Consider the following 23,344-nt stretch of genomic DNA (forward strand, 5'->3'; position numbering starts at 1 on the left):
TGTGGCTGTCTTAAGTAAGCGGCGCCGCTGCAAGAGCAGCGCAGTTTTTGACGCTCCTGAATGTATCGGTGTTATGAGAGCCCTTTTGTAAGCTACATACCTCACTGGTAGTTCGCGTAGCAGGTGTGCGGGTTTCATAAGCGTTTAAACTGGCAGCAAAGTAAGGACGTAATAGCTTCTCTTCAGGCTGTATTTTTTTTTCAAAAGACAACCCGCTGTCTGCTTGTGAGTTTGCACTGGCAGACACACAATGTTTCCAGCTAGCAGATACTCATGCCAAGGTACGTCAGCTAATAGCCGGTTAGCTAACACATTTCGAGCTTGCACTGTTTGACGTTAGATACCGCTGTTAGATTTCACCAGCATTTTTTTTTTACTCTAGCATTTAGTACGTAATTAAGTCGTGAATATGTTTTCCTTGTTGTTAAATGCATTTAGCAATTATTTTTAGAAATGCTAAGCTTAGCATTAGCCCAAACAGCCTAGCACCATCTCCTGTGTTAGCGTAAAGCTAATAAGTAGGTTAAAGTTGAACTAGTAAATAGGTCAGTTGAAATGAGTCCTAGGCCTAAGAAACATTCACTGTTACGACTTTTCAGAGGTTTAGGTACTTATTTTAAGGTCCCGTCATTGTTTTGAAACTTAACAAGCTATTTATTAACGGGAGACCGATGATAAATCGCAGTCTATCTTTGCAGCAGTTAAAGAGTAGCTCTGCAAGCTTGGCACTTAGAAGTGCAGCGGTTGCGCAGGGTAATTACTTCATGATCTAATTGTTGACGTGTTTTGTTTCACAAGTCCTATGACTACATAAGAGGACTAATGAACCTGCCTAAACCCATAGGCTTTGACTATTTGTGCTGGTTGGAAGTCTTTTAATTTGTGTCTTTTCTTTTTTAACCCACGCAGGCTGAAAGCAGTCAAGTTAGAACAGTATTTTTGTTCACGTTACCACCAGCCGAAACTGGTCTTGACTGGCAGCTGTTTTCTGTCTTGCAGCCCACAGATGTGCCAGGTTATTACAGAAAATAAAAACAGAGCATGCTACCCCTCAGCTCTACACAGCACTACACAGAAGGGCATGCTCTACAGTGTCAACACCCCGCATTACCACACACTACACCATCCATCCTCGAGATAAAGATCCAAGATGGGAAGGTAAGTAACTTTGTTATAAGTTAATTAAGAAGTTAGAATCATGTGATTAATTAATTATTTACATAATTATTTTTTAAACACCTTCTGCCCGCTGTATGGAGTCTGGTTTTTGCAAGAGTCACAGAATTGTGCCTGCCCCCAACCCCCAAGCTAAATGCTATTGAGTTATATGCTGATAAATCATTATTTTCAATCCATGTATTCAATACGTTCAATCCACTGTACCCTCATCCTACCTTTGACACAAATAAAGACTGAAATACTGGGTAGAAATCTTTTGTACAGCTTTCAAATGAAACTGCATACGTACTTGTCAAAATCCATTTTCAGCTTTTTCTCCTAGTGTGTTTCCGCATCGGCAATCAGTTTTAGAAGCGTTTTTTTTTAATAGCCCTTTTCCACTAGTACCTACTAGAGATGGACCGATCCGATATTATGTATCGGTACTGATACTGACCTAAATTACGATACTGACCTAAATTACTGGATCGGATATTGGAGAGAAATAAAAAATGTAATCCGATTCATTAAATATCATGAAAGCACCTCACAAAACTTGCGACATGGCGTAACTCAACTCATAACCTTAGCACGTAGGAGCAGTATGCGTAACGTGATAGAGCGGCTGTGGCGTGCGTGACCTCTCGGCGGTCTGGTTGAGCATTTGCAGCTTCACTACCAAACCAGCATTTCATCTCAGAGAAAGTTATCCCAGAGAGAAGTAAAGCAAGTATGTAAGTTCATCTCTGAATGTTTGCAAAGCATTCCCACGTTAAGCTTAACAACCGATATATGGAGCGACTGCCTCTCCTCTCTCCCTCCCTCTTCTGTTGCTACTTCAATCATGAAACTGATCAATAATCGGCTGATCAGCTTTTCTGTCGCAACTCTCGTCTCTCTTGTTTGTTTTTGGCCCACTTTTTTTTCCACACTGCATCAAATTAAAGTTGATTACGTCGATTAAGCATCATGAGGTGGAGGGTGGGGGTGGTTCCCTATTATATTATTTTATTTTATTTTATTTCTTTTTTGCTGGGAGTTGGCAACCCTATTAGTTAGGTTGCTTAATATTTCCGCTTAGTATCTTTTTAAAATACCAGGATAGGGAGGGTGGTGTAGGTTTAAGTTTATTAGATTGATCAGTATTGCTGAACTATGAAATATTTTGGGTGCAGTGTATTTTTTGCATACAGGTATAACAGAATAGCTTGAGTGTTTTGTTTGTTTGTTTTTTAACTTGAGTATGAAATTATACAAAATGCAGCAAGATATTTAAAAAAACAGTATTATTGATTAAAAAATACACTATATCGGATTCATATCGGTATCTGACATAAAAAAGTGGTATCGTGCCATCTCTAGTACCTACTGGAAACGGATTGGCTCAACTCGACTCAATTTTTAGACTTTTCAATTAGGTGGTACTCAGTTGTAATAGAAAACAACTGAAACCGCAGGTAGTGAAAAGGGGCTCTTCTTGTCATCAGTTTCTCTCAGCATTTCATCACACCTCTTGCACTCGTTCTTTCTGACACACACTTGAAAAGCAGTTTGGCAGACTTCAGTTAGGTTAATGATTTCATGGATTTTGTGGCACACTATATTTGTATATCTTCTAATTAGTTAAAGCAAATTTTCCAGAGGCAGCTGTATTTGAGGAATCATTGGAGTCTGGTGCTGAGTGCACAAAGTCTTAGTCACTGCATGCAGCAATCATAAAAAGAAATCAAGCTGAGTACTCTCAAAGAGAAATTGCAGTGTGGATTTGGTATGCTTGTCAACTCTTAAGCATGAATAAAACAATAAAATTATTTTTGTTTTTTGTGAAGTCTTATCGTTGTTCTAATGTCAATCCAAATTTAAAGTTCACTGTGTTCATTTATTGCCATTCAGTAAATAGTTTTGTTGCTTTTTTCACTTTTCGCGTTTTCTGTAGCTACATTGATTCCAAAAATTCTCAATTTTTGGTTTGGGGTGGCATTACTTTGGCTTTAACCAAAGTAAGACCATCTGGGCACACAGAGTTGCTGTTTTCATCCTAGATATTTAAAACTAGCTGAGTACTGAGCGGCGTTCTCTTCCACATGAGTAATCATTGGAGTCTGGTCTGAGTATCTCTTCCATATTTAATGTTCTTCATGCAGGTGTCGAAATGGAGAGGTTTGCAGATGAGGCAGATGTGGTGATAGTTGGTGGAGGTCCTGCTGGTCTTGCAGCAGCTATTCGTCTGAAACAGCTAGCCAACAAACATGAAAAGGAGCTGCGAGTGTGCCTTGTGGAGAAAGCCCCTCAGATTGGAGCACACACTCTGTCAGGAGCCTGTCTGGAGCCCAGTGCCCTTACTGAGCTCATTCCTGATTGGAAGGAGCGTGGGGTAGGTGACTTAAAAAACATGTGATTGATGTATAGATGTTTTGTAGATTGTGTAATGCATCTGACATGATTGCATGTAAGGAACGCTGTATTTAAAAAAGGCAACATATTGTGCATACTATCACATACAGTACTCTGCAGGTGTCGGGAGCCACCCCTTATTTCTTTATATTTTTCTAGGAAAACAGGAAATATGAGCAGCAGCTTATTAAATGTGCAAACATGGAAATACATGGAATACTGGAAAATACAGTATATGAGACAGAAACAGAATTTGTACAATTCTGTGAAGCTTGAAAAATTGTTTGGAATGTTAGAGTACAGTACAGGTATAAGAATGTAATTTTTGAATATTAGAAATTGTTATAATTATAATTGTTTTATTATATTGTTATTATAGTTTATATTATTAGAAATCCTTTGGAAGTCAAACCATCAATAATAATGTTTGTACTACAGGCACCATTGAACACACCGGTGACTGAAGATGTATTCAGCATTTTAACAGAGAAATACAGAATCCCTGTTCCCATACTGCCAGGTAAAAGCCGCACGTATTAATTTTTAATAAAAATGTTATAACACTGTCTTATGCTATATGTCTCAATAGAGTACTGGCAAAGGGATATTTTAGTTAGGGTTACGTGGTTGAAGGCAGAAATTGGAATTGCACAAATTGGTAAATTCTGGGACTTTCTTGATTACACTCTATTTTCACCAAAAATCTTCATGTAGTCAATAACAGACTGATTCATTAATTGTATATTTGTGTATATTCATGTTCATAGATTCTTAATTTTTTTTTTTTTTTTTTTGTTATTTGTTTGTTTTTTGTTTGTTTTATACATGCTGCTTCATATAGAAATGTGAAAATATTTTTTTAATCAAGTATCCGGTCTTTAAGTCTGAAGTCATAAGCTGTTTCCGGGTCCAAACTCCACTTCAGGTCCCAAAGTCAAACAAGCACTGCATCATCACTGAGAGTTACAAATTATCTAAATTCTTTCATCTCTAATAAAATGACCAGTATGGCTGCTCTACCAGGTTTAACATGCAGGCATCCACAAAAACAGAATTGATGAAGTTGTGACAAATGCAATTGCATGACAGGATGCCGTAAATGGACCAAACTTCAGTCAGGGAAACAACTGAGATAATCCATCCACAATACGAGGTTAGTCATTAATATACTGCTGCATGGGCTGAGCTGTAATTCCATCGTAAGGTTTTAAAAACTGAGCTTTAAAATGTGCTGCAAATGAATATTGGCAATAACACCGAGAGACACCAACAGTGATCACTGACTTTTTTTAAGGGGCTTGTTTAGATTAAATAGAACAAGATACAAAGAATTAAAACATTATAAAAACACAACAGCCTTAATAAATGCAGAGTAGTTTGGACTCTGAAGCAGGGTTTATACGTCATCACTTAAAAACCAGATTATATCATTCCAAATCTTATATCTTTAGGGTGTCTACATGCCCTTTTACAATAAATGTAATAAAAGACCTTAAAAAGTATAATAAACTATACTCCTGATCTCTACCTGTTTAGAAGCGTTTTAAATGGTTTTGGGGCACGTCACTGCAGAAAGTTTCATGGTAGGCTCACGATGTGCATGAGCAAACTTGCCTAAAAGAAAACAATTGCACTATAAATATAAGGTGTGGTTCCAAAAGTCTAGCTGAGACAGTAGAATGGTTGGAACCCTAATGGTATGAGCCAGCCTGTTTGTTAGTCTTAAGGTTAAAGGTTAATTTTAAAGGGTCTTAAAATGGACTTTGACCAAAATATCTTCACAAAAAGACACAGAGGTTTACACTTGATATGGGGTTTTTTTTGTTTTGTTTTTTTATTTTGCACTGAGATTGTCAAGTCCAAAGACTCAAAAACCTGTAATTCAGCTTATTGATAAAACTCTGGAGAATCCAAGGTGCTCACTTAATCTGTGGATGAACTTTCTTACCGTTCGTAGGCCTGCCCATGCAAAATCATGGTAACTATATTGTCAGGATGGGGAACCTTGTGCGCTGGCTGGGGGAACAGGCTGAGGAGCTTGGTGTTGAGCTGTACCCTGGTTATGCTGCAGCTGAGGTAAGATGGTCTTTGATTTTTCATTGATGTACTATATGTCATTGGCATTCAAAACTTTGTGTGATTGATGTCTTGTTCACGAGACACGGTATCTGAATTACCAGTTGTAAGATATTTACGAAACTTGGTGAGTGCCTTGCTGATCTTGTTTATTCTCTTGAAATTGTTTTTTTGGCTTCTATGAGGCTATCAAACTTAATTAAAACTTACTATTATTGCTTACACTACTGGTCTGGTTTTATGAGTTATAAAAGAATAACAAGAGACTGACATCACAAACCTTGTATGTCTTACTTTACATGATAGGCTTAAAGGTGGTAGGAATTTACAGAATTAGGAATGTATAGACATCCAGTTTTCAACCATCTTAATTAATTGAACATGTAGTGGTTAGTGCTCTCTCAATGTGTAAAGTGTTCATTGTTAACTCTGTTATGTTAAGGTTTTATTTCATGAAGATGGAAGTGTAAAAGGAATTGCCACCAATGATGTAGGCATTGCCAAGGATGGATCACCAAAGGTAATGTTCTGTGAAAAGTTCATTTAATAATACTGTTCCACTCTTGTCTTTGGTGTGTTAGCTTAATGAAAATTAGAACCTTTAGGGAGTTTCTTGTAATCTACACATGAATAGCTTTGATTTATCAGGTCTTTATGTTAAAGATATATAAAACAAACTGAACCATCAGGCATAAAAATATGCCGTTTCTTTATTTATACCTGGGGAAAAGGTCTACAAAACAGTATAGAGCATTATATATGGTGTTTTTGTTTCATACGCTTCATGTAGAAAATCATATTTGGCTCTGAGAGTGTAGGGTTTGATCTATTTCAAGGGTTTTTTCCCCCCATTGTGCATCATTAGTGTCTACAAAAAAAGCAATTCAGTGTTTGTCACCAGGACAACCTAACTATTCTCTGTAATCTATTCAGTTACTTGTCTTTCATCTACGAATCCTCCTCCTCTCTTGCATCAGGATATTTTTGAGAGGGGAATGGAGCTCCATGCTAAAGTCACGTTGTTTGGTGAGGGCTGTCACGGCCACTTAGCCAAGCAGCTGTACAACAAATTCAACCTGCGTGAAAACTGTGAACCCCAAACCTATGCCATTGGCCTGAAGGAGGTAAATACCATACACTGTCTTTATCAGCTTAGTATTTCAAGACTGGATGACATTGTGGTTCTATAAACATAAATAAGAAGTCACTATAAGCTTCAGGCTTCATCGGGCTTGCTCTAAATGCTTAGTTTCAGGGGTTTTTTTTCTTTTCTTGTCTGTTTATGATTCTCTTAATATGGTCATCACAGGAACATAGCACTGGCTCTAGCCACAAACCTTTTGTTTTCGAGACATTGTCAATCAGAATAAAGCCATTGTTATAGGTGGCTTCAGCTTGCAACAAAAGACGGAGTCCACTCAAGTTTACTGGGGTTTAACTGGTTTATTTACAAAGGAAAATGCAATGAGTTGTTTGATGTGTGTGCTTACCTGAGTGAATGGTGAGTCTGTGTCCATCAGCCTAGAAGTATCACTGCCATATTGAGGAGAGGTCACAGTCTAGGATACAATCAGTCCCTGACAATAAAAAGCTGGGCTAGGCCTCCTTAGCGCCACCTGGGGTCATATGACTTACAAAAGCAAACTGACAGGAGGATGATGACAGTTGACTTTAAAGGAAGAAGTGCTAAAACAGAAAATGGATGAACTGAGGCTCTTTACTAAGGCCTAGGATAAAATAAATAATTACCATTTTCAACTTTGACTTATGCAGAGTTACTAAAGGTTATAATATGGCACTATAATACTAAAGGAATAATATAGTAAAGATACTTCACGATTTGTAACATCTCATTTGTTTTTGATTTTGTGTCTTTTGTCGTTAGCTGTGGATGATTGATGAGAAGAAGTGGAGGCCAGGCAGAGTGGAGCATTCTGTGGGTTGGCCCCTGGACAGAAACACGTATGGAGGATCCTTTCTGTATCATCTAAATGAAGGAGAGCCTCTAGTGGCCTTGGGCTTTGTTGTGAGTGGTTTTGTGCACATTTTACCAATTCATACATGATAGCTGGATGCTCCATGCAGTAAAAAAATGTCAGGATATTGTTTGAGCTTTTCAATAAAGGCTTTGGCATTTTACATTATTAGTTTTTATTATTCAGTCTGTAGAGTATGAATAAATAAAAGCAATTCATTCTCAACATTCATTCTTCCAACTAGATCATATGTGTTGTAGGATTACATATTATGTCTGTGTGCTGTATCTGATGTAGAGATAATTCGAAATTTAAATTGCGCATGTATCATGCTTTTAGCAATAAACTAAGAAAAAAAGGTCTCAAAGCAACCCTGATGTGATCACAGCTTCTGCACACATGCACTGAGACAGTTGATATCACTGGGTTTTGGGGTTTTTTTGCAAATTTTCTCCAACTCTGTCAGACTGGATTATGAAGCTCTCCACTGGTCATTAATTGAGTTCATTTTGCATTTCATTTTACCACCAAAAGACACACGCACACAGTCTCGCTTGAGGCTGATCTCATATTTTGTCCTGATTGCATGATGCCATTTTGAGTTGTTACCTGGATATTCAGAGCTACTGCCATGAATGCCAGGCAGGTTTCACATCTATGACCAATGCCTTTCATGTGCAGTCAGTGAATGTGGCCACACATCAAGCACAGAGGAGTCTGTTTCCATATTTGCCACTCTTTAAACTTTAGCCTCATCCTTCTTCAGACAACTCAACACAAGGTGACCTTGTGTTGTGTTATAGAGGACATTAGAAGTCCTGGTATTTTTTTGCTTCAATGTCCAATGTGAGCTTTCATACCCAAAAAACTTCCTCCCATAGTTTCACTCTGGAACTTTCAAAAAAGTTCAGTATAAGGTTCAGAGTGATCTGAACAGGTACAAAAATAAGTAGGGTCTCTATTTTAAGTTTAAATGATCTGGCAGGCATAGATTGGTGGAAGAAAATGTTTTCAGCCTGCATTTGTCTTCAATGATTATTATTATTATTTTTTCCGCTCAGTCTGTTGAAGTTACAATTTCTCTCACGTCAGGTCGGTCTAGACTACACTAATCCTTACCTGAGCCCATTCAGAGAGTTCCAACGCTGGAAGCACCATCCCTTTGTAGCTCCAACACTGGAGGGAGGCCAGAGGATTGCATATGGAGCCAGGGCCCTGAATGAGGGAGGATGTCAGGTATGTTTGTACTCTGCGTAATTGCATAATGAATGTCCAAAGAGTGAGTACAGCTCATCACAAGATGTGCATCACAACTTAGGTTTACTCTAAGGACTGTTTTAATCTATTAATTAAAGTCATGAGCAATCAAGAGTAAACAAATTAAAGTTGTTAACTCCATATTAACAGCAAACAACAACAAAGAATTGATTACAATATTGTGTGTTTGGTTATTAATTGTATAAAGCATTTGCATTTGTGAGTCTGTAAAGTGGTTGTCCTGATTTTTCTGTTTATGATTCCTTCCTGGTCAATTAGAATTTTAGTATTAGTGTATTTTAATAATAAAAGGTCTGAAAAGAGATCAGGTAATATCACTTGAGCTATCAGATATGGAGAGGACAAAAGTAGAATATTAATAATATAAACACAGCTTTTTAATTAGTAATAATTGTCATTTGTTTTCCATGGGGCAGGGGTTTTGAGCCACATGCAGCTCTTTTGTCCATTTTCCATGGCACCCTCTGGCTTTTAACATAAACACTAGATGGCTAAGTTGTTACCCTTGGTAACTGCCTTAACTGTGTGCGGACCAGTTGTGCTTAATGTGTTTAAAAAATGTTCAACATTACTATATTGACCAAGCATTACATTCTACTTGTACAAGTGCTGAACAAGGTGGAAAGTTAACACTGCTCTCTAATCCATATGGACAGCAAAAGTGATCACCTGGGGTGGCAAGAAAAAAAAAAGTAAAAATATATATATAATATATAATATACTGCTCAGCCACTCCTCATTCACATAGACAGGAAAGCTGGGGCCTTTGCTCATCCCTGAGGGGGTTTTACATAAATAGATGCCTGAATATTAATTAAGTCTTACTTTGTCATGGGCCAGAAATGTGTTTAGACATAGTGACACATTTTCCCAGGTTACATCTGATTAAATGGCCAAATTCAAAAAATCCAATTAAAAGTTTACTTAAAAGTAGAACAGAAGAAAGTTAAACATGAACTACTTCCTGTTTCTTTTCAGTCCATCCCAAAGTTGACTTTCCCTGGAGGACTGCTGATCGGCTGCAGCCCCGGTTTCATGAATGTGCCAAAGATCAAAGGCACCCACACAGCAATGAAGAGTGGCATGCTGGCTGCTGAAGCCATTTTCTCCAAACTCACAGCAGAGACTCTGGACTCGGAGACAGCAGGTACAGAGTTTAAGACCTAGCAATGGTCATGGTAGCTACAGCACCTGTATGTATTACATTTACTCAGTCATGGGATGTTGAGGATTCTACCTCTCTAAATCAAATTCTGAAACAACATAGGGGAGACCCTACAAACCTGGGTTGCACAAGATTGAATGGCAGGTAGCAATTCTGAAAGGTTGAAAAGGTCAGGCAATAAAGGCTTATGAGTTTTCAATACACAATGAGAAAACTTCTTTCCTAAGGGGGCATCATCTTTGTGCTCAAACTGAAGGTGCATCAATCAGGGAACTGCAGTATCAATAAAAATGTCAAGTGTAAGCAGTTTCAAGGGTCATAACTCACTTTCTGAAAGGACAGAATTCATTAACAACGATTTATCACAGGTTCAACGTAACCAAAAGGGAAATAATATACACTTGCCTAAACAAAACCTTTGCATAGGCAACAAAATGGATCTCGTGAGTACAGTGCTTACTCAGTTAATAAAAGTTATGTTTCAAATCTTGTACTCTGGAAAGAAACATTTTTTTTTAAATGGTTAGTTAACCAAATTGCTTTTTTACACCTAATGGTAGTGCCCATTTGAGATGGTTTCAGATTTACATGCAAGGGTTTGGTGTAACATTGTTTTTTCCACTTTCATTCATGTTCATTCAGCCTAAAGTCCTTAAATTTGTTATTGTTAACTATCATTTCTATTTTATTATTTCTTCTCATTAGGGCTTCATGTACCTGAGTATGCTGAGAACCTAAAGAATTCTTGGGTGTGGAAGGAGCTGTACGCAGTAAGAAATATTAGGCCATCATTCCACAATTACTTTGGCCTCTACGGTGGTATGATCTACACTGGCATTTTCTATTGGATCTTTAGAGGAAAAGAGCCTTGGACCTTAAAACACTGTGGTGAGTATTGCAGAACAGATTCTTTATTTTAGGGCTGCAGCAATTCATCGAGTAATTTGATAATAAAAAATTCTTGACACATTTTTTTGCTTAGATGCTTCGATTAACACGTGGCTCTGTAGCGCATCATTGTCACCATGAAAACGCGAGCGTTCTAAACAATTATAAGATCTCTTTTCAGCAGCACAGAAACTTTGCATCAAAGCATGGGGCCAACTTCAGATATGCTCGCTTTTCTTCATTTTAGCCACTACATTCTCCTTTAAAGGCGTAAAGACAAACACTCTTCGCTTGTCTTCTTCACACTTACACACAAGCACAAAAACACATGAACCTGAACACACAACAAATCTACCTCGTCAGAGAGTACTTGAGAGTATTTATATATATTTTTTCCATCCATCCATTCTTTTCCACAGGGGAGCTGGAGCTACCATAGGGTGAGAGGCAGTACAATGTTTTAAAATTTTAAAACATTACAATTACTAAAATAGAAAACCAATGAGCAGTTCATTTAGAAAGACCTGTGCTTTTTCTCTTTTGAGTATTTATTATTGCTCATTAATAAGACAAAAGTATTTCTTATCCAATTATGTGATTAATTGATAGATTACTCAATCACTAAAATAATCGGTGGCTGCAGCTCTACTTTAACTCTTTGCCAGGCTGTAAAAAGTCTGTATTGCCAGTGACCTTGACTTAATGTGCAAAGATTGCAAAGTGGACTACTGTAGGTTTTCCACTGTGTTCAAGTTTGTTGCTGCAGAACGGCAGAAACCGCAAAATACCAGTGGTTTGTCTTTACCTGAGGTCTGAGGTTATCTTATCCTAGCGGATAAATCAGCATTTTGTGACCAACTCTGCAAAATCTTTCTCAGGTACTGATGCAAACCAGCTGAAACCAGCTAAGGAATGTACACCGATTGAGTACCCCAAGCCTGATGGCAAGATAAGCTTTGACCTGCTCTCCTCTGTGGCGTTGAGTGGGACCAACCATGAGGGGGACCAACCCCCACATCTTACCTTAAAAGATGACAGCATCCCGGTCGCCAGGAACTTGGGTATTTACGATGGACCCGAGCAACGTTTCTGCCCCGCAGGTAATGCCACTACAGTCCCTAAAGAGAATTGCAACATGTTTTCCACATAGTAAAGTAAGAAGGTGAAAACTGAGTTCTTGCATACATATCCACATCAAATTAAACAGGGCATGTTAACATTAGTAACACAGAAGCAATGTGCTTAGAGGACAGAGTTACATAATCTAATCATTGTAGTTTATTAAACATAATAGTCACCTTGACATTCAGTCTGTTCAGAAAAGCAAAGCAAACACTTGTACCTGAAAACTGGAACCAGCAATGATTTAGTTCTTTTATGTGTTAAATGGTCAATGCTTTATCAGAATTGCTCTCATTTAGTGTTCTCTTAAACCAGTTATGTGTAGTTGTTTCACCAAACATGGAGCACACATGTACTAGTTAGCATTGTTACCTCACTAGATTGAAACGTCCAGTTTGGTTGGGGGCTTTTGAGAGTTTTTATGTTCTCCTGTAAGTTTTTGTTGGTTTCGCTCCTGTTACATTAATTCAAAGATGATGTGATTGTCTCTCTGTTTTAGCCGTGCCTTTCACTTGACTTAAGCAAGCATAAGCTTCAGCCCCACTTATAACCTCTTCCTTTGAATTATTAACAATGGAGACCTCTAAATAAGGGATTCCGGCCCCTCTTTTACCCTCCAAGGAAGAGTCTCTCCTAATCAATAAAACATTGTTCTGAATTTATCACCTTTGTCTTAAAGTAAAACATCTCTATCCTGGTTTTACTAGTCTGAAAATTATGTAACTATTCCTGTGAGCATCCTACTCAATAGATCTTGAACACAGTTGAATACCTTTAGGAGATTTTGGACCGGTGAATTATGAAGCACTACCCACAATGATTAAAACAGCAAATGAAGCAAAGTCTGGTTGTACATCACTGCAATATAGTTCATGAGAGTTGTACATTCAATTCCAAGGCTCATTGAAGATGTTCTGATGGGTTAATGTCTTATTGAGAACTTAAGCTATTTTGACATATGCAGGCTTTAATGGCACAAATGTTGGGTGCAGTAAGCTCAGATATTAGGTGAATGCCTGTGTGGTATCACATTGCGGTGATGTGCAAAAGTAGCAGCTAATATTATGTCCTCTTGTTTGCTGCTTCTTACAATTTCTTTCCAGGAAACTTCCACACCTTAACCATAGGATTTAAAAAAAAACAAAACACACACACCCAAGTTTACCAATTCCTTCTGCGTGCTACATGTGGAAAAAGGAGGCTGTCAAAAATCTTGTATCCTGATTTTCTTTTTCTTCCCCAAAAATATTTTAAGGTCATTTGCAAAAACTGACAGACTGTAAATTTCTATAGGTACCGTAGGTTTTGCATACACACCAGGCAATGTTGCAAGCAAGCTAAGTATTTTAAAAAAAGAGAGCGAGTTGAGGCCAGCATTCCTGGGTGTCTCTGTGGTAATGAGTAACATTTTCTTGTTTTTAAAAGCTTCAGCCTCCATTTAAAACCAAATCTCACAACAAATGTAATGACATTATTATCAGTAGGTTTAGGGTATGAGTGAGTTTGTTTAAGCCAGGTAGACAGGCTCAGGTTCTTTGTGTTTATCTCTATTTAAGTTAAGCTAAACTCATTATTCTGTCTCTCAGACTGTGGCTCCATTTGAATTCTCTGGAAACTGAAACTTAATGATGTGAGGTCTACGAGAAGCAAAATGCAGCACAAGTTGAGACCCACAGACGCAAGCCCTAAAGAGCATGGGAGAAAGGCCAGCAGTTACATTAATACCCCTGTACACAGTGCAGCTTTAGGTCAGCAAGGTCCAAATGCTTTTTTTAATAGTTATGGGAATACCAGGGTTGGCTGGCGAAAAGCAGCAGAGAACTAACACAGCTTAAATCTATTACTTGCCTCCAACCTTACAGCCTATAAACTATCCTTGAGGTTGTTTTGTTTTTTTGTATTTTTTAATCACAACTATGTTTGGAGTATAATCAGTCAGCCTTACACTGTTCCATATAATAAGGCCACAAAATCTAGAACCTGCTACATGTTTAAAATTTAAAATGTAGTTACAGAAGCACTGTTAGGTTTTGCCCTGCACTCATCATTACCAGTTTCAGGCTGTTGTTTGGAGGCTTAAATTATTATATTTACCGCAGCCTACATTCATCTGGGCACAAACACTCATTAACCATGATTAGTCTAACTAATTTTGCAAGCACGCATTAGGAATATGGTTTTTAAAAAAATCTACAACTTTACCATCACTATGTGCACCTTTGGTCTTTATCATCCACCCATCCATCATCTTCCACGTCTTCAGAGTAGAAGTGGGGCTGGAGTCTATCACTGGGCTTTATAGGGTTTGGTAATAGTTAGGTCTATGTGCTATTAAAATTAAAGCAGGGAGCAGTAATGTAACTAGGAGATGGGGAAAATTAGATGAAAAGCTGATTAAACTATCAACTTTTACTCTCATTATTTCATCTTGTTAACCTTTGTGGTAGAAACAAAACATTCTTTTAATGAGTGGGAAAAAAACGACCAATTTTAGCTAATGGTTCTTCCTACATTAAAAAGATTTATAATTTATGAAAACTTGTGAAAATAAAAACCCGCAACATTAAGACATTTTGCCTGCAGGTGGGGCAACCATTAAAAGAAAGACCTGAAGCAGACATAATGACTTGACTATTTTCAGAAAGCAACTTTAAACTGACCCGTGAGTCATTCGTGCAAACTCAAGGGATGAACTTAAATGCCAAATAGTGTGCTCTTTGCTATCATCCAACTACACTTCCACAGTCCAAATGATGTATGCTGTAGGCTGCCGCCGTAGTGTAGATCAGTTACTCCCACACTCAACAATCCTTTCTTCTATCGCATTTGGGGTGACAAGATCTCTCCCCCTTTGACCTGTCGGCCTGGCTCCCCCTTGCCGTAGCACTCTGGATCCTCATATTTATCGCACTCATGTCTGGGGTGGGGGATCTAGGACTACTGGATACAGACACCCCCAGGTGGGAATCAAACTCCCACTCCCAAACCCAAGGCATGTAGTCTTATCACTACGCTATCCAGCTGCTACAATACCTAGCATAATGGATAATGGCTGGTCTTACTTAGGCTAAAATAAAAAAGGCATAAAAACAGTCTCACTGTAAAAACATACTGAACTAGTCATTGCCCATAAATAGTTTATAATTGACCTCATCACATTCACTGAATGGACATATTTTAGGAAAAGTCATAAAATATAAGTGTTGGTGTTTTATTTCAACTTTCACAAGATTTTTAAAATGCAAGGGGGTCTGTTCTAGCTAAAGCAGTTCTAGTGTTAAGAAATAGGAAATAATATGCAGACCTGAAAGACACATCTGGTCCTTCAGTTTATCCATGGACTGTTTGCTGAAGCCTTAGTAGAAGAAAAGGCTGAAAGAAAGAAAAATTAGTGGCAACCAGTCTTAATGATTGTCAATATATACAGGGGAGGTCAGGAGAGAGTACAACAGTGTCTAGAGCCATCTGTCACATTTGGGGATCCTTTCAAAACTGATGAAATTATGAATGCAGACATGTACTGTCAGATTTTGATCCTCCATCTGGAAAGAATGTAACAACGGCTTCTTTATTCAGAATGACAGTGATCCCAAACATGCTGTCAGAGGGGTAAAAGCAAGCACCTAGACAGAACACTGTCAGTGCAGCAACCATAACAGAAACTATAAAAGGAAGAACTCCTCAGTATCCATGTAAGGATTTGATATAAAAAGTATCTCACATAGATAATCATGTCATTACGTCATTCAAGCAGCTTTTCTTCTGGGTCTGTTTTCTAACTCGTTTACTCTCTCACCCACACTCAGGTGTGTACGAGTATGTTCCCCTGGACACAGGTGATGGGATGAGGTTGCAGATTAATGCTCAGAACTGTGTCCACTGTAAGACCTGTGACATCAAGGACCCGAGCCAGAACATCAACTGGGTTGTGCCCGAGGGTGGTGGCGGACCAGCCTACAATGGAATGTGACCATCTTGGGTGTTTTTCTGCTTTTTGTGTTGAAAGATTACTTGAATATGGAAAATGTGCCTGAGTATATAGAGCTGAAGTAACTATGTAGTTATTTGAGGGTACAAAAAAGGACAAAGGATGTTTAAAAACTTGGTGTTAGAGAAATTGTTTTGCAAGGCCGTGTAAAACTGAAGCCAGAATTTGCAGTTTTTGCTGCTTTGGAGGCATTTTAAAGTGTTTTGTTTTTAAGAAGTACCAATTGTACTAGTGTATATATGATCACCTCAGGTTCATATCAGCACTACTGGTGGTATATACAGTATTGTATATATTATGATAATGTCCCAGTACTAATAAAGAAACTTGACGGTTGTCCCTCTTGTTTTATTGACCTCAGTTTAAAAAATAAACACAAAAAACAACATAAATAAACACAAATGGATATCCTGCTTGTAGCCAAGAGCACTCTTAAAATTCCTACCATGGAATAACACACACACAAAATTGCTTTGCTAATCTTCAAACCACCTGGTTTTCCAGCACCGTGCAATTAGACCGATGTTCACGATATTCATTACAGTAAAGGCAGGTCCAAGCTTACAGACATTAAGAAATGTGCATGGTGTAAAAACATGAGAGGACCCATGAAATGAAAATACTGAACATTTTCACCTGGATACACTCCTTATCTGTGGGTACAGCTTCCACTGTAAATAATGACAGCCAATTGCATCATGAGGTCAGATAGTTTAGGCAAACATTTTGGCATAGATTTTCTTCTCTCTCTCTTTCTCCTCCTGGATTTTAAGATGGACTTTCTTCAATTCATTGGTGATTGCTGTGAAAAAGAAGAGATTTGAAATTTTATAGATCGGTTCTAGTTTCTATTAACATTTCCCCTCAAATATCCAGTTTTCAGAGCAAGTTTTAGTTCCCATACATCCACTTTTTGCCCGGCTAGTGAGTTTAAAAAGACAGCCTGCTCCTAAAGGCACAGAGAGAGCATGAAGCACACTGATAGCTCTTATCTTCTAGCCTGCAGCCAATGAACTGAAGCTTAACATATCAAAAGGGCTATGAAACACTGTCAAAAAGCTGCAGTTTTGCAGTGAGCCTGATGCACCCAGCACACTTAAACGTACATAGTGAGGATGTGGTTCCTTGAACACTCCCTCCTCCCTCTTACAGCATCCTATTTTCCTACTAGCTATGCAAAATCCAACCATTAAAGAAACTGATTCATTGGTGTGTTGTAGTTGACCTTTCAGGGGACCATACTTTTTCATTTTCTGCAAAAAGTCAAATTAAGAGGAACAGAAATCTTTTGGGGAAAAACTACTGTCTTTCTCCAGCAGGACTATGACCTCTTTGCTAAGTTTGAATAACACGAACATATATTGAAAAAATAAAACATAAACTTAGTGTCCCAAAAGTTAGATTCTGTTCATCCGGACGTAGCGTTTTCAGTGGGAGAAACGTTCCTGCTGCTACTACTGCACATTCACCCAATGTATATACTATATACTATAAATAAATATATATATATATATATAAAATGTTCTTCCTCTACCCCCCATTTTTGCACATGTCGAGGAGCGTGTCAGGTTACATTTCACTGTGTGTTATACTTGTATAACTATGCATGTGACAAATAAAGAACCTTGAACCTTCTTCAGATTCAGCTGACTTGCAGGTTACCCCAATCTTATAAACAGTACATTGCACAGTGACTGGAACTAGCCCACTGAATGAACAATGGGCTGTGAGGTCAGTTCCTTGATCACTAATATGCAAATTCCCATGACCACTGACCAACAACTATTGATCAAAAACCACTGATCATAAACTTGGTGTATTCTTGCTATGAGGACAAATCAAACCAAGACTTTAGTTAAAACAAAACCACTGCAGACCTTACCTTTATCCTCTGGAGCAGTTTCCTGAGCTTTCTTTAGATCAGACTATCGAGTTAGAAGCACAATAAAAATAATTAGTTAAAATCAGTTCTGCTAATTGATTTAAAATATTTTTAATGTTAATGCCAAATTGCGAAATGCTAAACTTCATATTTAATTTTCACTGCAATTGTTTACAGGAGAATCTACTAGATAACTGACATATAAAAGGCAGTGTGTTCATGTTGTGCTGCTGGGTTGTACAGTCTCTAACACAAGAGGCTGTTCTGTAGACATTACCATGGCTTTGTTATATTCCTTTAACCCCTGCCAGGCCTGAGCCCTGCGGAAAAGTGCCTTAGTGTTTCCTTCACTCAGCTCCAGAGCCTGTAAGACAAGAAAAATGATTCTTTGGATGATTTGATAAAATTTTAAGGTCACATTTCACAGAATCTAAAAGATTTCCACATGATTTTTTGAAGTAGACAGAAATAAAACATCAAAGAGACTAAATAGACACTTTTTTCCCTAAAATGCATGTAATCTACAAGGAATATATAATCGGTTTGACAAATTCTTTTATTTCCTTTGTAACTCCAGACTGATGACAAGTCCCAAAGTTTGTTAAAGGTGCTGGTAGACAGATTTTAGCCTCTGTAGACAGAATCAGGCTAAGCACTCGTGGGTGCTATCTTCAGCAACAAAAACTGGGTACTGATTGATATCTTAGGTAAGAGGACATAAGCTTAGCATGTGAAGCCTGATAAGTTCACCAGCGGTAAACCCTAACAGCCACACAGGAGCACTCGGCTGAATCTGTGATATGTGCTACAGTCTGCTTTGTTCCAGCTCGTGTCACCTGATTGCAGCTGTCCAGAGCTTCCTGCCACAGCTGCATCTTCAGTTTACAGGCTGCTGTGTTGAGATAGCAGCTGAGGGCTGTGGGCTCCAGCTTCTTCTGTGCCTCCTCTTCCACTTGTTCCCCACACACCTTCAAGTACCTATGAACATAAAAAGATCATTTGTTAGCTTTTGGAATTATTCTTTGCTACCGTTTCCTTTGTTTGAAAATCAGGCTTATACACCACAAAAATCCTCACAGAGCACTTTGACAGATGAAAATCATCTCTGGGTTACTGGGAGTAATATTTAATTCCTGTGGAATATCTTTTCAAAGTGACTTCTCTTTAAGTCAAGGTGATTATGACTGCAAGTAAATCAAAACCACCTTACCTGAAAGCTTTACTATATTTTTGGACCGCGCCTTTCCAGTCTTGAGACTTAAAAAGGTTGTTTCCAATATTCTTCACATCTTCAGCAACAGACAGAACTTTCTCCATCTGAAAAGAAGCACAGGCCAAAGTGAAACTGGAACCTTTGATCTTAATTTGCAGTTTTTGCCATCATTCCTCTTGCTTATGTAAGAACAAGGAGAAGGAGACATTGCTAACATTACAAACACAAAGTCTAACCTCCAGAATTTCTAAACTACTTTATTTCAAAGTAAAATTGATAACATTGATAACATGCACAACAATGACCTCAGTAATAATCTGACTCATTATTACTGGGAACACTTTTCCCCCTGCTTCCATTATTTACCAGACTAAATGTGACCTTGTGATATTGATTTTTTTTTAATCCACACTTTCATTTGGCTTTGGATGAGCCAGCAAACAAGCATATTAAAAAAAATGCCACAGTGCTCCTTGCAGAGCAGTTATCTGCCAACCTGAGTCCTTGAAGATCAAAGACAGCGCTGATACTTACATCTTTAAAGTCGATGTCGGAGTCCTCGGGGAAGTCTGGGTGGGCATCTGTTCCATCACTTGGTGCAGCGCCCCAGCTGTCCCCATCCTTATGCTCACCACAGTCGGCTATGATACATGGCTGCAAATGCATGTTAGCAGAAACTTTAAGATAGCTTAACAGACCAAATGTGTTTCGGACTTAACACGAAAGAAAAATAATGAGCAGATTGGTATCATTAACTTCTAAGAGCAGGTGTTATCTTGGTTAAATAGTAAATGTCAGTAAAGACTCATTTACCTTCACAGGGGCATCATCTGTAGTATCAATGCACTCCAGCATTTTTACCACTCCGATCCCTTTCAACACTTGTCCAAAGACCACATGCTTTCCGTCTAAGTGTGGCGTGGGGACAGTTGTGATGAAGAACTGCGAGCCGTTGGTGTTTGGCCCTGCGTTAGCCATGCTCAGAAGACCCACTTTGCTATGCTACATGGAGAAAGAAAATAGGTTGGATAAAGCAGCTGGAACATCAAACATGAGCCATAAACATAGCCATCGTTTCTGAGTAACTTTGAATTTCTTTGCTTTGCTTCAGTAGATAATGAAGGCAAAAGAAAGACAAGAAGCACTAAGGGCACAAATATCCAAGCCAAGCATTGCATTTTTAAAATGATAAAACTTCACAAATCAACGTGGCGCATGAGGAAATTCAGCTAACTTTTTAAAATCGCCAGATGTAGAATCATAAGCCATTCTCACACATGAGCATCCGACAATTTCAAGAGAATCAGGTTCGGATTATTTTCACTGTTCTCCTTTCTCACGTGTGGCACGAGGAGGGGTTAAAGCAGGCCGGAAACGATCTGGAACGGCATTTCGGCACCTTCGCTTCACAAGTAATTAAACCTGCATTACTGTTGGCATTACTGCTGAATGAGGTCATTTTTCATGTGCTGTAGCCTGACGTTACTTCACTTGCTCAAACATAACGACATCCCACATAGCCCTTACATCCCCTGTGATGCATGCATGAAGTAGATGTAAATAAAAATAAATAAATAAAACTGCAGTCACTATTCAACATCTAATTAGCTACAAGAGACGAGAAATATAAAGTAACATTTAGATGTTTTTAGGTGGGAGGTCATTACGAGTACACAAAGTGTTTCTGTGATCTCATCTGTGATTTCCCAGGAAGAGAAAAAATGTTTATGTGGAACACTCAGAGATGTGTAAAGATGTAAAACGAGAGAGCAGGAGGGGAAGATAAGATTATTTTTAAAGGTAAGAATTGTTCAACAAGTTGGAAATTTGATCTATTACATGTGACCTCCTAGAGCTTTTAAATTAGATATGGGATCTATACATCATGTGTTGCTCAACCATGTTTTTTTTTTTTAAAGTCTTGCAAAACAAGCTAACTTTGTGTTATTCAAATTGCATAAAAATACTGCACTGGGCAGTTTGCCACAATGTGGTGAAGTTTACAGTAATACATGTTATGTCACAATGGTACGGGTTAAGTTACACTAAAGGTAGCGGATATTAATTTACATTTAAGCTAGAGATGCTGATTAAATCCAGTCAATGAATTTTACCTTTTCTACCAGCTTTATACTATGTATAAAGCAACATTTACTTATGTCTTGCTGAATTCAGGTGGCTAAATGCCAGGAAATAGTGCGCAGGAGGCAACACACACTCAACACACTCAAGGACAGCTTTTACAACAGGGCAACAGCCCTGATCAATGCAAAAAATAATTATATTTATATTTATAACAAGGTGCAATAATAATTAATGTGCAATAATAACAGTGTGCAATACAAATACACTTATTCTTCTTTTTTATTACTAAGTTATTATACTGTGTTGTGTTGTTTGTGTTGCGTTGTGATGTGTCGTATCGTGTCGTGTTGTGTTACATGTAGTGCCGACGTAGGACAGTTTTCCAATTTCATTGTACTACTGTACTATATATGAGTGTGCAATGACAATAAAGAGTTATCTTATCTTATGTCTATTTGTCCTTTGCTGCAATCCAACATTGCACATACTCTGTAACTGAGAGCTGGCAGGTTAAAGACTGGATAATGTTCTCTCATGCACTTCTGTTGGGCAAGTCCTAGAAAAGTTTGGAGCTGCAGTGCATGTGTGAAAATGGCTACAAATTTGCAGTCCTGGTGACAGGTCGTGTACCTTGTAGTGGAAGTTTTCATCCTCAAACTTCTCCCCATAGATGCTTTCACCCCCTGTGCCATTATGGTTTGAGAAGTCGCCTCCTTGGATCATAAACTTCTTGATGACTGGCAAGAATAAATTTACAGCCACATTACTTTTCCTATAATAAACAAACTTAATATTAACACTGTTCCAGGCTTCTTATTATTAAAATTGAACTCTCAAGGGCTCAACAATCCCAAAAGAATCCAGGTACTTACTCTGCATATTAAATGCTTTGTCGCACAACTATTAAGAGAGATCATTTGTGTGAGCAAAAAACAATTCATTTACACTTTGTGTAAATTTGTAAACTGTAGGCATTAACATTATATATTTATTATCTCTTACTTGTCTATATTAAATTTAGCCATGCAAGCAGTATTATTTAAACTCAGTTTAAAAAAAAAAAAAAAAGTACTCATAGACCTAGTTTCCAAGCCACTGATTATGCCATGACTTGGGATTTTCTCCTAGGAAATGTACTGAATATTCAATAAACGATATATTCTCCAAATGCTTCGCTACCCTGGATGTCCTTTCAACTACTCAGCTATTCATCTTCAAACTCTCCTTCCAAAGTTAAGAAGTCTATTTACTTCTATGAAACGGGCATCCTTTGAAGTGCAGTGGTTTCCCAGTCGATTTGCCAGTGCCCTTTTCTCCAGTGCACAGAGCCCGGAAGTTTTCAGCGGTCTTTGGGGTTATGTCAGCAAACAGCTCGAGAACAATTCGGCCAGCTGAGGACAGAAAGCAGCTCGGTTTAATCAGTTACAACACCAATGATATTAATCTGGACTATGTTATCAAGCGTCAGTTTCTATATTGAAAAATCATCATTGTTTAGGTAAATTGAAATAATAAGATTGAAAACATTTTAAGTGACCCAAACTTATAATTATAATACAATAGACTGTGTACTCGTTCCTCTTTTAACCTTTCATGTTTCACTTATAAGAATATGGTAACACTCGACAAAAGCACACGTGGTGCATACACTCACAAAACTGGCTCACAAAACGTTTTAGTTTGCCTTAATGCTCTTAAATGGACAAACACGTGTAATTTACAGCTTGGTTTATTTCTAGTTGATAGCGTCTTTGGCATGTGGTATATAAATCAGTTTCTAGAAGTCACTAGAACGTGCCAGGATGGTGCTAAGCTAACAAAGCTAAGGCTTAAAGTGGCGCAAATAGATGTTAAACAACAGTCGATTTCAGATGTCCTGACCTCTCTCCCCATCAATGTCTACGTCCAAGAAGACGCGGGGGTTTGCTGGGTTTGAAGGCTTGTCGGATGGTGTTGGATAAGACATGTTTTAATAAAAATCAACACTAAGTCTAGCGATGCTAGCTAAATCCGACCGGTGCACTGGAGCAGGTTGCACGGGATGAATGGGAAAGACTTACGACTTCCGATTACTAAATTCAAAATAAAAGCCGGCTGATTACGGTCTATGTTAACAGTA

The 23,344-nt window shown here is 38.2% G+C and overlaps 2 protein-coding genes across 2 annotated transcripts; one reads left to right on the forward strand and one right to left on the reverse strand.

Annotated features, from left to right (window-relative positions):
• etfdh (electron transfer flavoprotein dehydrogenase) lies at positions 1–16,381 on the forward strand. Its single transcript, XM_080900272.1, has 13 exons — positions 1–281; positions 1,000–1,158; positions 3,303–3,532; positions 3,991–4,072; positions 5,510–5,628; positions 6,071–6,148; positions 6,606–6,752; positions 7,514–7,654; positions 8,697–8,840; positions 9,861–10,029; positions 10,753–10,935; positions 11,814–12,035; positions 15,864–16,381. Exons 1-13 carry the CDS (start codon positions 251–253, stop codon positions 16,025–16,027), a joined length of 1,869 nt encoding a protein of 622 aa, XP_080756398.1. The 5' UTR covers positions 1–250; the 3' UTR covers positions 16,028–16,381.
• ppid (peptidylprolyl isomerase D) lies at positions 16,378–23,289 on the reverse strand. The gene is made up of 10 exons (XM_080900273.1): positions 23,107–23,289; positions 22,476–22,616; positions 21,856–21,962; positions 19,954–20,142; positions 19,675–19,794; positions 19,138–19,244; positions 18,764–18,905; positions 18,205–18,291; positions 17,928–17,970; positions 16,378–16,847 (listed from the first exon to the last, which is right to left on the reverse strand). The coding sequence occupies exons 1-10, from the start codon at positions 23,189–23,191 to the stop codon at positions 16,759–16,761; spliced, it is 1,110 nt and encodes a 369-aa protein (XP_080756399.1). The 5' UTR covers positions 23,192–23,289; the 3' UTR covers positions 16,378–16,758.
• Positions 23,290–23,344: the final 55 nt, after the last annotated feature.

This window comes from Rhamphochromis sp. 'chilingali' (assembly GCF_963969265.1).
Source record: "Rhamphochromis sp. 'chilingali' genome assembly, chromosome: 13".
NCBI classification, from domain to species: domain Eukaryota; kingdom Metazoa; phylum Chordata; class Actinopteri; order Cichliformes; family Cichlidae; genus Rhamphochromis; species Rhamphochromis sp. 'chilingali'.

What these genes read in the sequence shown, in the direction of transcription:
- ppid (XM_080900273.1), bottom strand. Translation starts at nt 23,191, where the DNA reads ATGTCTTATCCAACACCATCCGACAAGCCTTCAAACCCAGCAAACCCC. An exon ending in AGGATGCCCGTTTCATAGAA is followed by an intron (nt 21,963 to 22,475) that starts GTAAATAGACTT and finishes TATTCTTGCCAG; the next exon opens with TCATCAAGAAGTTTATGATC. An exon ending in CAGATGATGCCCCTGTGAAG is followed by an intron (nt 19,795 to 19,953) that starts GTAAATGAGTCT and finishes ATGCATTTGCAG; the next exon opens with CCATGTATCATAGCCGACTG.
- etfdh (XM_080900272.1), top strand. Translation starts at nt 251, where the DNA reads ATGTTTCCAGCTAGCAGATACTCATGCCAAG. An exon ending in TCTGGACTCGGAGACAGCAG is followed by an intron (nt 10,030 to 10,752) that starts GTACAGAGTTTA and finishes TCTTCTCATTAG; the next exon opens with GGCTTCATGTACCTGAGTAT. An exon ending in GCAACGTTTCTGCCCCGCAG is followed by an intron (nt 12,036 to 15,863) that starts GTAATGCCACTA and finishes ACCCACACTCAG; the next exon opens with GTGTGTACGAGTATGTTCCC.